The sequence below is a fragment of the Hypomesus transpacificus genome, unplaced genomic scaffold (assembly GCF_021917145.1).
Source record: "Hypomesus transpacificus isolate Combined female unplaced genomic scaffold, fHypTra1 scaffold_371, whole genome shotgun sequence".
Classification (NCBI taxonomy): domain Eukaryota; kingdom Metazoa; phylum Chordata; class Actinopteri; order Osmeriformes; family Osmeridae; genus Hypomesus; species Hypomesus transpacificus.
The window spans coordinates 53,070-68,123 of NW_025813894.1; the positions used below are offsets into that span (position 1 = coordinate 53,070).

Here is a 15,054-nt window from a genome sequence, read left to right on the forward strand (position 1 = left end):
TGTAGGAATGCGTTTGACTGTGTCTCTGTGTAGTCCCCAATTAGTATAAATCATGTTTCAGTGCTCAATTACACACTTTAAACTGTGCATACAATATGTCTTTACCCTTCTCTATTTTTTGAGGTTCATATTCTTTGTCCAAAGCCAAAGTATCCTCTTCCTCAACCTCCTCTACATCCTCCTCTTCTTCCTCCTCCTCGTCCTCCTTCTGGTTGGGGGAGTTCAGGGAGTCTGACCTGGACTGTTCTGGACTCCCATTATCCCCCACATCAGTAGGCTGCAGGAAGGCTGTGTGTACTTCCTGGATGTGGGTCTTCAGGTCATCGTGGGACTCGGCCCGGAAATCACAGCCATCACACTGCAGCTCCTCCATCACTGAGCGGACTCCAGTCCCTGGAGAATCAGGGAGACCTGCAGAGAACAGGAGAGAAAGTTAGCAGGGAAACCAGCGCTCTGGCAGCAGGTCTTCTTATGGACAAGGCAGAATTCAAACTGTCCATCAAATATGAATAACATGCCCTGTCTTAACCTAACTCTACTAAACTAAAGGCAAAAGTACGTTACGGTGGAATTTCGATCATTTCAATTTGACTTTTAACTTCAAATTCAGTCCACTGCAATTTTTACAGAGATTTAAGTAGCTGACCCCATTAACCCAAGACTGGTCCAAAAGATCTCACAAAACATGTCACGGCCAGTACAGAGAATTCTACAGATGCCAATATTACTCAGAACTCTAAGAAGATCTCCTTTTCTTGTCTTTTTTTCTGTTGCGATGGTTCCAAGAACAATGGCGAGGGCCGAGGAGGGATTACAGCTTGATTTGTTCCCTGTTTATTACCTTGGGATAAGCCCCAGCTGCAGCCCAGCAGCACACCAGAGCCTAGTCTCATATTTACATCATCCTGCCTCATCTGATGGCATCAAGCCCTATCAAATAAGATTGAAAGAATCCACCGAGAGAGATGAGGCTTTGCCTGAGCTAGCCTGCGGTCTGGGTGTGGTGGGGTTGCCATGCAAACGCAGCTGATAGAGTGGTAATGACAACTGCTTCTTCACAGCTGATGTGAACTATGAACTTACACAACATTCTAAACCAACTGCTGCTTAGTTACACTAACCGACTGTCAACTCGTAATATTTTGTCTTTGTTTCAAATGGGAGGCCTGCTAAGTAGGCTTCACTGCTCTTTAGTGTTGTGAGTCAAACATTCATTTTAGAGCGAGCAGCCCCATGGGAGTTACTGTATTTCCTCTTTGTGGTAACACACAGCCTAAATATGTTAGTCCTTGGTTTCCTCAAATGTTCTCATAAATAGGGCTGTTCAACAGATCAATGCATGGACGGAGCTGAGGCTGGAGCTTTCAGAATTCCCAAACTGCTGCCAATCTTAATCAGCCATCACAGCCTCCATTCATAGTGTCAGTGAAGGGAAAATACGTATTTCAGGGTGCTAATGAAACCGCCAGAGCCAGCGATTAGTATTGAGGAAATACACAACGGTGTGTCAGTGTGACAGATTTTTCATCAAGTGTTTTTTTTTCTTCCTCTCAAGTCCATTTTCTTTGAGCCGTGACACACAGAGGCGCATTCCCCATTAAAATGTAGCCAAACTCATCTGTATTCCAACAGGCCAAGGCTTGATGAGCACTTTCTAGAGGCTAAATGAAATCAGTAAAACAGCAAAGAAAAAAATAACATTTTACAAATATTCCATCTTCTTGCCACAGGTGGTCAGGCAAGGACATGAATATTTTGCCTGTATTCAAAGCGGATTAATGCTCAACACTAGCAGCAGTATAGCCCTTTGATATGTGCATAGTTCTGATTAATCATTTGGTTTAGTAAGGAAAACACATTTTCTTTTTTTTGTATGATGAGAGGTGATATTTCATGTGTTCAGTCATGTGACAAAAATAGTAAGACGAGAACTACCGCACAACTGTAATCAAATGTGCCTCACAATCAACCGACATCCCTGGGAGCAGAGGAAAGATTCCCCCCAATTCTGTGTTTACATACGACACTCCTGCATTGGTGCCTAACGATGTTCTGAAATACTCACATTTACAGCCAACAAACCAGAGGAACAAAGGACAAGCCTTCTCACCTTGGCAACAGAACGAGTTACAAAATACTCTAAAATAACATTTACTTCTGTAACATAACATTAAAAAAATACAATAAAAACTGCCTGCCTGCCATCTAACCCTCAGCCAGCCAACCAGGCCACAATCTAAACATTTTACCAGTCTACCAACCAACCATCTCACCAAACAGCCAAGCAATAATCTAACTAGTCAGCCTGCTGACCATCTGACCAGCCTGCCAGCCAGCCAGCCGACCATCTAGCCATCCAGCCAAGGTGCATCAGAACAGACGCTGCCAGTGTGTGCCTGAGCAGGACAGCCTGGCCAGGGAGCTCTTTGTTATTCAGGGTCAGGTTACAGCTTCATGAGAGGCCCCACCCAGGTCACATTTGGCAGCACACCGGAGATCGGAACAAAGTTACCCTCTAAGGCCATGTTCCTTGACATGGATACCAAGAGGATCCTTGGTATACGGAAAGGGGAGAAGAAGAAAAAAAACCTTGGATGGAACAGAACTCTGGCGAACAGCACAAGCATCCAGCCAATCTCCCTTGGTGTCTGTCTGTCTTCTTGTCTGTGTGTGGAATAGCTGTTGCGGTGCCAGGCATGAAGAGCAGTGGCTGTGTGAGACAGTGCAGTGCTTTCATCAGCTGGGCGGCCAGGGCTTCGACAGCCTCTGAGCCCTGCAGATCCTCTGAGCTTCAAGGGCAGCCATTTTAGGAGGCAGCTATGTGTGCTTAGGTGTTCAGCCAGTGCACAACATGGACCCACGATCTGATCCTCCTCCTACTCCTCCTCCTGCTGCTGCAGCCTGCAGCCCTGTCACTGGAGAGCTGCTGACAGAAATCTATCTGCCAGATGCACTGCGCCCAAGCCCTCTGCCCGCATAGCTCAGCAGAAAACACCTCGCACACTTGCCAGCCTGCCTGCCTATAGCTGGAGCGAAGAGCCTTCATTTCTGAGGGACATTATCTCCCACAGCATTCAAAAGGAACACTGAAACGTTTCGAGAAGGTCTGAGTGACGCCAGGCTAGCTATCTGACGACTTCTTCAAAGGCAGGAGGGAAATAAATAGCCTACATTTTGGGAACCGCCAGCTAAGCTCCACAAGGGGGTCTAAAAATGCAAAGCATGTCGGAACTTTTTTTTTTTCAGAGCTCAAAAAACATCTGCAGCCTTGGGCTGAGGGGTGGACGAGGAGGGGAGCAAGAGCTAGGAGCTAGGAGGGGGAGACTGAGGGGAGAGAGAGGAGGAAGGGAGGGAGGACAGAGGAAAAGCATGGCAGCATGACCCAGCCACCTGGGAGACCTTCCCCAGAGCACAGAGGACAAAGCCATCTGACTGGGCTCCCCAGATTCCAAAGTCTACTGACATTTGTTAATCACCAACCGGTCTCTCTGCATCAGCGATCGCTGCCAGCAGTCACACCCTCTACTCAAACTGCCCGACAGCAGCTGCTTGCTCTGAAAGAGGGCCTTTGAATAAGCCAGCATTAAGCTGATTAGGTGTACAGAGGTTTTGTCCTTAACCATTGGGCCACCATCTCATACAGTAGACAGAAGAGCGAGGCCAGCCGGCAGATTAGGCTACATTATGCGACAATGATAGACAACAAGTCACCGATTGATCTGATAACAGACACATATCCCTGTCTTGTAAATATGCAGCATCCTCAATTATTAATGACTGATTGATTGAAATACGCCGGCCTCATTTTAAAAACGATTGTGGTGGAGATAACATAAATTGATTAGATGGATAGAAAGAAAGAGAGAAACGGCACCCCAGGAAACAAATCAATACATTATTCCTTGTTTCACACAATGGGGTTTAGAAAAACAAGCACAAAAGGAGCTCAAAGCCAAAGTTTAGACTCTTAACTGACAGGGACGCCTCTACAGGCAGATGGAGATAGAGAGAGAAAGAGAGAGGGGGGAAGAGAGGGAGGAGAAAGATCCTATTGTCTCTTGAGGAAGAGAGGATAGGTTGCGTCAGCGTGTCTGGAGAATGCCGGCCTCTTGCACAAACAGAAGATAAAGTAGCAGGAGATCAAGATGGACGTTCCATCCTCTCCTTTTCAGTCACTTCCTTTCTGTCAACACTGACAATCACACGCATCTCACATTCCTGCACAATGTTAATATACATAGTGTCTACTTCAAAAGTTGGTGTTGAATATTGTATTGAGTCAATACATTGTATATAATGGCTTACTGTATTCCTATTGCTCATCAAAATATGCTCTTTGCCAGGGTTGAACCAAGCGTGCCTCAGGACTGTATACCATGTTGACTTATAAACAACGTTCTCTGAACACACTTCCTGAAAACTAGGAAACCATGACAACAGTTTACCTGGTATGTTGGTGTTCCAAACCCTCCTGTTCTCCTCTAAAAGAGAGCTACCATACATGATGATGAATTTCACTTCAGGTTTAACCCCTGAGTGTTACCAGAACATCAAAACATGAGTGTGGGGAATGCAAGCAAACTATGCACATCAAGAATGTGTTATGATTCCAGGAAGCAGGGTTTGAGGAATACACCTGGCTGCTGACAAGGCAACAGGCAACATAGAGTGCTTCAGCAAGCCTTTAGATGCTAGCTAGTTCCAGACCAGAGAGCTTTAGCTGGACTAGAGCTACTAGCTTGGTCCAGACTATCGTTTCACCTTGAGGCAATGTTGCTTGTTCAACTGGTACAACACTATGCAAGTAGTATTAGCCACTCCTGAGAACTATTAGTTAAAAGTTTCTAAATACGTGCTGTCTGAAAACATCAGATAGGTTCTGTCATTCACCTGGGACGTGAAACCATCTGTCTGATTTGTCTGTCAAGGGTGTCACAATAGCTAACAATACCATCACATGAAAGGTCATATTGACAGGAAACTTACAGCAGCGTTACGTTTCAGAAATTCAGCTATTTAGGTACAAAGCAGCATAGGGCCTCAGTGACAGCTCTGCCTCGGCTAACACACCAGGTCTCTGGGGTGTGTGTCCAAGCAGCCTCTGAGTTGAGAGGGCAGGTCTATGTAAGCTACAGCGGACTGGCCCAATCTAGCAAAAAACGGATCCAGGGGCAACAGGTAACTGTGTTGTGACAACGTGTGACGTCATCTGTTGGACTGCTCCACTCACTGTGTTGATATCATTAGAGGTGTGCCTCTCTTTTATTACTCCTGTCGAACTCTTCCATCTGTGCTCCAGTCTCTACCCTAAGCCAGAGGGCAGGGAAGTAAGACGATTAAACCTGTGTGTGTAGTATGGTCATATTCTGGAAGCTATAGAACACACGCATTAAAAGATGCGTGAATACACACTTGAACAGACATATGTTCATGCGCACACACAAGATGCAATGAAAAGAATACTGAGAGACATCTAAGATAGAAGACCTCCCAAATCACTTATCACGGTGTGGACTGCTTGATATGTCACCAGGCTTCCCAACCCAAAAAGGTCCTCAGAAGAATCTCCTGACGCACGCTTTGGGAGTTATTTTGGCTTCAAATTAGGAATGGTGCCCCCATGGTGCACACAAAGCTAAATGCAAGCTAACCAAAATAACCATCTGTAGTTGAAACCCACGGTTAGCTGGCTGGCAGTGGAGTTTCTATCTGTGTCAGTCTGTCTGGTTTAGGGCGGCTGTCTGGTTCATAGGGAGAGAGCTTGTCAGACTGTGACCTCTCTGACCTTCCTCCCGAGGACTGACTGACAGGCACATTCTCCACTGTCCTCTCTGCGTCTCTCAGGGAGACACGCTGACAGGTACTGCGCCAACAACAGTAGAGGAAGAGTTGACCCTCGTCAAACCCCGCCCCCCCCACCCCCTTTTTGGCCACCCTGTTCCTAAGATGCACCGAACGATGAACATTGAAATCATAATGGCCTATTTATTGATGCGAACCATACCCATGGTAAACAAATACATTCTCTGAAGAGTGCTTCTCATAAACCATGTCGGCCTACTGAAGATAACTGTTCTATAATAATAGAGTGTACTAAAGACTGGAGACAATAAACTCCTGGTCATCACGCTGATGACAGATAACACTTCCTCAAATGAGGATGATGAAATTATCATTTGACACTGCTCACTGGAAGAAGTCCCAATACATAAGAGCTGATATCGATTCCACCTGACAGATCAATGGGCTGGGCTATTCTAAATATGGAAGGATCAATAGCATGTTCCATAAAACTACCTAACCACAACATTTGGGCCTCTACTGCTGAGAGACGGGACGACAAAGGGATTTCACAGACATTTCAGATACTTTTGACTCACTTCGCATGACTCGTTTAGAGGAACTGTAAAAACTGACTCGTTTTCTTTCACAAAAGGTGACACTCCAACTTGACCTTCACGGCAATCTGTGACATTTTGGTGTCTCACGCATAAACAAACATAAACAGTCCAAAAGAGTCAAAACTAGAAACAACAAAAATAGTGGGATACTACACAAGAACATGTAGAGACTAGCAAAGGCAACAGTTGCCTTGTCACCATGGTGATGTGTTTTTAACCTCTTACCAAAATCTCAACCTTAGCTTGGATGAGAACACATCCTCTCACAGTCAAACTACTCGTCTCACAGCGAGACATGTACAAAGTACAACATTAAAATTACATACTACAGGAACCCCTGAAGAAACAGTGTCAAAAAATCTGACAGCAGTAATCTTCTTCACCACACAAAAAAACTGGGCTTTTATTTGGCATCAACTCTGTTTCAGGAAGCATATGGCCTGGCAAACTAGGTCAACCATTAACCAACTAGCATGGAGCTTCTCACAGAGCAATCTGCTGAAGGCGCTGAAACCAGCAGCAGCTCCTCTCTTCTGTCTGCCTGTCTGACCTTCACTGGTGACAGGCTGAGGAGGTAAACAGGAAAAGGAACCAGCGCACCACAGTAACCACAAGGCATTCTGGGAAAATGAGTCCAGCAGGTTTCATGTAAATGTCCTCTCTGATACAACATAGAGCTGCATGTGGCTTCCTTTCCGCACTGTTGAGCAACTGTTGAGGTTCACGTCTGTCTCACCTGAACAGCACAGGACAATAACGACACAGCGAGAGAAAGAAAGAGAGGGAGAGGGGGACAGAGAGAGGATTTTGATCGTTGAACCTCAAAGTGTCCTGCTGACGGAGAGCTTGAAGCCAGACTTGACTTGGAAAAAAATACCATTAGTGTGTGAAGCAGTAGCGTCAGTAGTAGCTACACTATGCTAATCCTGGGGAAGAGATGATAATTTGCTATTTGATGTCTGGGAATCCATACTGCAAGGTCAGGCTGCGCTCATGTCAGCCCTGTGGCAGATGGTTACCTGACATTACCCAGGCAGCCTTTAATACTTAATATCTCTTCCCCACCCCCACCTCGTCTCTTAACAGACCTGCCAACAAGACCAGACCAGATACAACCGTCTCCTTCCTCCATCAAAGAGAACTTCCTGCTAACTGCTCGTTCCAGCAAATCAAAAGCAGTGTCGTGGCCCAGTACAGGCAACCATGCTACGAGGGGGAGCGTTTGTGTATTTCAGAAAGCTCGGATTGTTCTTACTCCTTCAAAAACAGGAGAGCTCTGTTGTGACACAGAGCACTCGAGAGCAACGTCCTCTTGCACAAGGAGGCAACAGAGGAGCAGACCAGGAAGAGAGCTCCTCCAGTGACATGCCTGTGCTTTCATCTATAACATGTTGTCATGGTGAAACCCAGGGTGACGCCTTCGCAGGACTCTCATACACGTTCTATATGTCGTTAAGGCATCCGACACTGAATATTCTGTGATCTTTTCAGGTAAAAAATAAAGATTACTTTGACATGGCTTTCCAGTCAAACATGAATTCAGCTTCTGGCAACAAAAACAACTGACATAAATCAAATGTAAAAAAAACTATCAACAGAAACTCCCTGTGGTTTTGGGCTTGGTAGGACTTTCAAGGTTAGATAAGGGTTGGAAACCTGAAATTCAGGGAGAGGGTTCACTGTCTACTCTTCACAGCATTGCTCAACCTGTTTCAGCAAAGTCACCTCACTTGACTGCTCTCTCTCTCTATCTGTCTCTCTCTCTGAGCTGACAGAATTATCTTCTGCATCGCAGCAGAAGCTGAGGCCAGTGCAACACAGACAGTACTTCGTTTCACACAGAGCAGCAGCCAGAGGAAGAAGAGAGGACAGTGACACACAGTCAGGAGGATCATCGGCATGGTCATCCACCATTTTGTGATCCTCAAGGTCTGAGAGAGACTGGGCACTCCCGTCCCCCGGTCCCCCTCCCTACCCTGATAGCCTTGGTACTCTGCTATCTGGTTACACAGATGGGACTGTTTAGCTTAAAAGCAGCAGACCTTGCTAGCTAGCTGGGCCTGTTTCCTTTCTGGTTCCCCTGCTGTCATGGCTGCCAGGGAAAGCAGAAGTGAGATGGTTTCTGTGGACGGATGGCCGCCAGGCCTCTCTTCTGTCTTCTGTGCTGCAGCTGACGTTCTAGAAAGATCTAAGGAACATGTGTCCTAATATGGAGTTGCTGCTCAGGCTGCCTGGGAGGAACTCACAGCACAGGTTTAGCCGTGGTTTTGAAGAAACCATGCTAGGCTTTGAAGCCAAAACCCAAAACAAACACCAACTGTATCTGCTATTGGTGGTGATCACATGCTCTAGGTGCACTTCCTGCATTTGATGGTTCTCTGTGTGAGGTAATACACAGCAGGGAACAGCAAACTCGTCTTCCGCTCAACAAGCCAAAATACTTAACATAGGACCAAAAGGACCTTCTGACAATCCAAAGACAGTCTTCCACCATCACTACATCCACTGGTTCTATTTCTGATAGACACAGGAAGGGGTCTTCAGGATGGAGTCTCAGCAACAAGGTTAATTAAATATGCCATCCCAAAAAATGATTAAGTGCACAAATTAATTGCAAGCCTTGGGCAAGATTATTTTTACAATTTTATTTTATGGATGGAAAAAAAATTTACAAATGGAGGTATTTGGATTTCTCCTGAGGCTCACCCTCCCCTGAGCTGAGAAGAAACCCAGAGAAGAAGACTCTTTGGTGTTTCTATAGTAACAGGTGATCACACAAGGACTTTATTCTATTCTACTGTAGTTTGTGTTCTACTGTATTCTGGTCCAGAGAGACCCTAACTGTAGCCTGGCAAGGAGTTGGCACAGTATTAATCTCCAGTCAAATCCAGATAACAACATACAAACGTGGATTCCCCCAGTGCGGGTCAAATGCTGGGTCAAGGCCTATTGACTGAAGCTACAGAAACAGAGACGTGCAATGTTTCCAAGGACAGGTCTCGGAGAGAGACCAGGAAGTGCTTTTCCACAAAGACAATTAGAACAATTAGCTGTAAATTCTACGCGCCATCTCTGTAAGGTCACCATTTCCTGGTTTTTGCAAACCTAATTGGCCATTGGTTTGGTCAGATTTGACTAGACCTAGGGGGAGAAACCCAAAACATATTCAACACGTGTGCTAATTACACAAGGGTTCCTATACTGCTGGACTCACACAGGCTAACGCTCATTCAAACCAAACACGGAAACTTCCCCATTCACTCCAGATATAGGTCAGAAGTTTTAGAAAAAATCCCAAACACACCTTTTATCGCAGGCCTGCATTTGGACTGAACCAATTCAAGAGGATAAACTATGTATGACAGCTAGCTCATGGGTAGGAATAGAGCAGATTTGTCATAATGACGTCCTTTGGATTTTTGCCAGAAGACAAACGAATTACTGTCTTTTCAGCTTCCCTGACCTAGCAGAGACTATAGTTTCAGAGAGGCTGGGGTTACAAGCTGGACTGGAGGGTCACAGAGGGAGGGAAGGAGGGAAAGAGAGAGAGAGAGAGTAAGAGAGAGAGAGAGAGGGGGGGGGGGGACAGAGAAACACATTGGGTCTGCTCTTACACACTGGTAAAAAAAAAAGTAATTTAATATTCAGACTTTAAGCCTAACAACTTTACAAAGGTGATTTTATTATACTTTGATACGCGTTGTATTTGGGCACCCCTTCAGAAAGGCAAGAACCTCATATCACACTGATCTTCAAATCTCACTCTCAGTTTCATGTGGCATGTAGTGAAACTGAGCGTAAGCTCGCGACATCCCTATGGTTTACCAAATTCGTTTCTGACCAAAACCTTTTGAGGCAATACAGTCCATACAACAAGTCTGTGATGGAAAGATGAGCGACCCATCCATATGAACTTACAGCCAGCGAGACCTCCTTTCCAAGCCCTTAAATATGTAATGGTCCTTGGACAGCTCCGTGTGCCTCTGAGGCCAGGCCTGTGGAGAGTCCTGCCACAACACCACTCCTGTTCCTGCTCAATGAAGGCCTTGTCCATAGCCACCAGACTAGACCAAGGAACGGGCGTCTCCGTTTTTTTTCCACAGTGGCCTGGCGGCCCATTGAGCAGGTTCAGAGACTCCAGACCAGGGTAGGGTTGAGTGGAAGAAGGAGTATGGATCAGACTGATCAGACGGATAAGATCTCCAGAAAGACAACTTTGTGAGAACTTTGTGCCAGAGCATTTTGAGATACAATTTAACTTGAGCATGTAATATTGCTAATTACAGTAACAGACAAAAAACACAAAACGAATTAGCTCTAATAAGGGCCAGGATATATGAAAGCCAGCTCATGAAGACAGAGAGAGAAAGTGAATGAGTAATGAGTAAGAGAGACATTGCCACCATAGTGGATCTTGGCAATAGACCAAGCTCCAGAACTAGAAAGTCACTTAAACAAGACAGATACCCTTTTTCCTCCCTACAATGGGTCTATGTGATCACCTTTCATTATCACCTTAAGTTAAACTATAATAGCATTACCTCAAGAGTGCAAATATATGGCTGCAGCAAAACAACAGAAGAATGGTGGACAGAGTAGCTAGGCAGCCTAGCAGCCGCCCAATATTGACATAAAGAACTTGCCTAAAATAGGGCTGTAGTGTCTATGTGTGTGTACCAGTAGAGGCTACATCTAAGAAGCCCATGCACCATGTCCAGAAAGTGCTCACTGGAGCATTGCAATTGTCTTTTGTGTGTTTCTCCAGCCACTGTCTACTACAGCCTAAGGTACACTTCAAGAGGAGCAGTGAAGTGCAGAGTAGTGCACTTGTGTGTGTGTGTGTGTGTGTGTGTGTGTGTACTATTTGTGTGAGAGAGAGCTTCATAACCACTTCCTCCCCGTCCAAACATCAGTAAACTTGCATATCCTTCTAGTTGTCTAATCCCAACCCCCTACCGCCCTAAATTCAAAATGGATTCCTCTTGATGTAATCCTCAAATACCTTCCAAATACCCTGTTATGTCATGTTTTTTACAAAGCATCCAAGCTGTTTCCATTTATGATATTCAAACATGAATGAAAGATCTACTATCAATATTTATTCATAAGGTAAATGTCATCTAGTATTAGGAGATAGTTTTCTGGGTCCTATTTCTACAAGAGGGTACAAATATTTGGTCACTCTTACAGTTAGGGAGCTGTCATATCTGTGCTATGGTCTAGCATCTAGCTTCTAGGACCTGGGTCGTATCTCCTCTGCTCTGGTTGACTTACGTAATTGTAAACACCTGAAGTTCTGTATCGTTTCAAAGGGTAACTGGGATCCATTCCGTCATTTACAAATCTGGATTCAGTCGCCTACTGAATGGAACAGTATCGCTGGTTAGTATCCCCCATGCCACACACTGGAGAAACTGAACTAGAAACGACCTTTGACCCTGGCCCTGCACTTGACTAGTCATGTGGAATGCATGTGAGCTACAACCTCCCAGGAAAAACATTTGATGAAAACACATTGGGTTAACTCACCCTATGAATTACTGTACTATTACCACGCTATAACACATCTACCAAGTAGCATGATATCTAAATAAGTCCCATCCATAATGGAGGTCGAGGAACTATGAAGTCTAGACGTCTGAAGATGACATCTGTAGCAAAGCTGAGGCTGACGCTGAGGAGGTATCTAATGGCCTCATTCCTCTGGTGTTTCCACCTCAAAGTTCTCAGAAGCGTCTTCATTCTGAGAACCTGTTTGTCCTGACAGGAGATAAGGAGCTCCAGCCACCATTTTGATCACTCCTCCTCCACCACCTCCTCCTCCTATTGCTCCCAGCCACAGTTGTCGCAGTCAGAGTGTGTCTAGCTCAGTCTCCTTGTCAGCAAGATTTCACAGTGGTTGGAGGAACTGCAGAGCCACGCACTTACACACACTCACATACACACACCTCTGTTTCCTCACTGATATGCCTCTAGATGGACCACACTTCTACATCAGATTCGTCATTATGTAAATTTGCTTGTTATTCAATCTTACTGTTCAACCCTCAAGTGTTTAGGCTATTCAGTATATTCTTAACTCTTTATTTTATGGATTCATCAAAAGACGCTTGTTTGTAATCAACCTAAATACTGTAATCAATCAAAAATAGTTGGAACATTGTAGGCTATTTAACAAGTAGGCCTGCCAGTCATATCATCACTAATGTGTAACCATTTATAAATGTACCCTAAAAGTGAACAAATCATAAAATTTTAAGGCATAAAATGAAATTATCATTAGAATCTTTCAAATAACGTTTGACCTACACATAAAGACCCCTTCGATTCTAAATCTCGTATAATAATTGAACATGATAAACTTCGTTGGAGAAACTCAATAATATCTCAATAACTTCATGAGGAACTTATTTCAACAGTTCGCTTCTCTCAGACTTAGTAGTATGTGAAGCACTTTGTTCAACACAACTGACCAGAGGGGTAAAATACTGCATTATTCAGCATTAAGATTCCCATCTCATTCATAAGTCAGACCCTCTGAAGCAACATTATTGTCCTCTGAGAACCAACCACATCCTGCAGCGTTAGACCAACAACAAAATCCCACGAAAAAGTTTTTTTTTAATTAGTTGCAATATTATATTATAGAAAAGTGCCAGATCAAAGAAGCATTTGATGACATTTAGGCCGTCACCTCCACCGTATTTTCGTAAAGAATCTACACCACAAAAATAACTAACCACGCTTTGAAAGCCACTCGTCCATGTAGACTTTCAAACTAATCCAAGATAAGCCGTCTGATATTCGGAATGACGAGAGTCCACCTTTGTTCTGGCGTGAGGACTCCAGTCTGACTTCAGGCTCTCCTAGGAGCTTCATCTGCCTTCCTCCATTTTATGGTGAAGCCCCACAATGACATACCTGACTTGAGAGCACTGACAGCAATACGCATCCAAAACAGCCAGGACGAGCAGACGTTCAGAATCAACCATACACCAAAAAATAAAGTAAAACTGATATGAATTGTATCTCCATCCACCTAGATAGGTCCGATCACACGGAGAACACCATTAAATCCAAGGATATACGGTTTTAATTGAGGGAAGCCGTTGGGAGCGCACGCTGGACATGGCTTTTTAGTGGGTGTCTGGACGTGGACCAGAGGCGATGCCAGCCAGGCTGTCGCTAATGGAGGCTCAGCTCCCTCAGCGCTGGCTGGGGAGTGCAGAGCAATCCGTGCAATGGCTTCTCTCTTTGGAGCCACAGCAACCCACAACAACACGGCAGAAGGACAGACGTTAATTCCCTGACCAGACACGCTAGAATAAACTCACCCTGGTGCCGAGACTGGCAACACACACAACCTTCTAACCATGTAACCGCTTCCTTCTGGATACTTTGAAGAATTAAAGAAGCGACAGATACTGTAGCTACGCGAATGGAAGCTTGGTAGAATACTGTTGGGTCGCGAGAAGACCCAGTCGACTTGGACTACACGGGTGCCCGCGACGCTTATACTCGCACGAGTCACCACGGCAGCTCCTAAACTAAGGCAAGGGGATAAGCTCTTTCCAGGTCACTCACGAGGCGCTCTCCAAATTCCATCTAGCATTACGACGTTCTCGTAGATATCGAAACCCCTAAGCCGTGATCTTCACAATGAGGAAATTACGGTAAAACTCACAGGTAAGCTACGTCTTCTCCAGAAGAAGCGATCTTCCCAAAAGTTGTCCTGTCCAGTATTTCATGCGTGTTCCCGGTCTAGTAGTGGATGATCGCCATCTTTCCTGCTTCTGCTTTGCTGCAGCTGCAGATGACCTGAGATCCGTCTGTCTCTGAATAATGAGCAACCACACAGTCAAGGAAGACAATCTGCAAAGCAGGCTACACAAAGAAGTTTGGGAGACTAGCAAGCACCAGAGGGTGCACAAGAGTTTTCGATGAGACGACACGGCATCAGGATGGTCAACGTGTGTATCCTGGAAGCAGAACATCCTTCATGTAGGCACATTTACAACACGACCCAGCAAGCGTCTCAATGGCCGTCCTTAACACATAGACGTGCATGTTCTGTAAGAGAATAAAACTATACAGTAGCCTATCCAAACGCCCCCGACGTTATCGGGGTTAACTGCAGTTCACTATGCTATGGACTCGGCTTTGGTCCTGATGCTGAGTGACAAACCAAACAGAAAAACATACCAGACAGAAAGACAGACAAGCTGTTAGACAGATCGACAGACAAACTAGGCTAATAAAAAATTTAATGAGGAGATGTCAAATGTGATTTGCTCTCACGTGTGTGTATTATTGATGTGTTATAAGCACTGATGAACTCAAATGACTTCAACTGATGACGATAGGCTAGGCTAAGCTAGGCTATACCCAAGGAGCTCCATGTTATGATAAACTTGCGGTTCTGACCAACAGCCGTGCTACCACTGTGTCACTGACCCTGGTCCACAAGCTCAAGAACAAAGACAGCAGCCCAGGACAAAAGAGAAGGAAGCCATCCTGATGCATCTAAAGCAGAGGAGAAAGGGGAGGGGATAGGGGGAGGAGGTTAGGAGAAGGAGAGAGGGAAGGAGAAGAGGGGCAAGGATGACTGACTCGAGATCCATCGGCAGATCAAGGAACTTAATGGAATTGAAGT

General features: G+C 45.1%; 1 protein-coding gene across 4 annotated transcripts in view; it reads right to left on the reverse strand.

The window, feature by feature from the left end:
- Positions 1-14,255, reverse strand: part of znf462 (zinc finger protein 462) — a 31,523-nt gene extending 17,268 nt beyond the window's left edge. For 2 of the 4 annotated variants that reach the window (XM_047016428.1, XM_047016427.1), the window contains exons 1-2: positions 13,323-13,694; positions 106-411 (exon numbers count right to left, since the gene is read on the reverse strand). In XM_047016428.1, coding sequence (XP_046872384.1) covers positions 106-411; positions 13,323-13,353 — 337 coding nt within the window. In that variant the 5' untranslated portion in view covers positions 13,354-13,694. Of the gene's footprint in view, positions 1-105; positions 412-13,322; positions 13,695-13,735; positions 13,816-14,085 lie in introns of those variants that run through there. The other 2 variants (XM_047016429.1, XM_047016430.1) reach the window with 2 other exon arrangements.
- Positions 14,256-15,054: the final 799 nt, after the last annotated feature.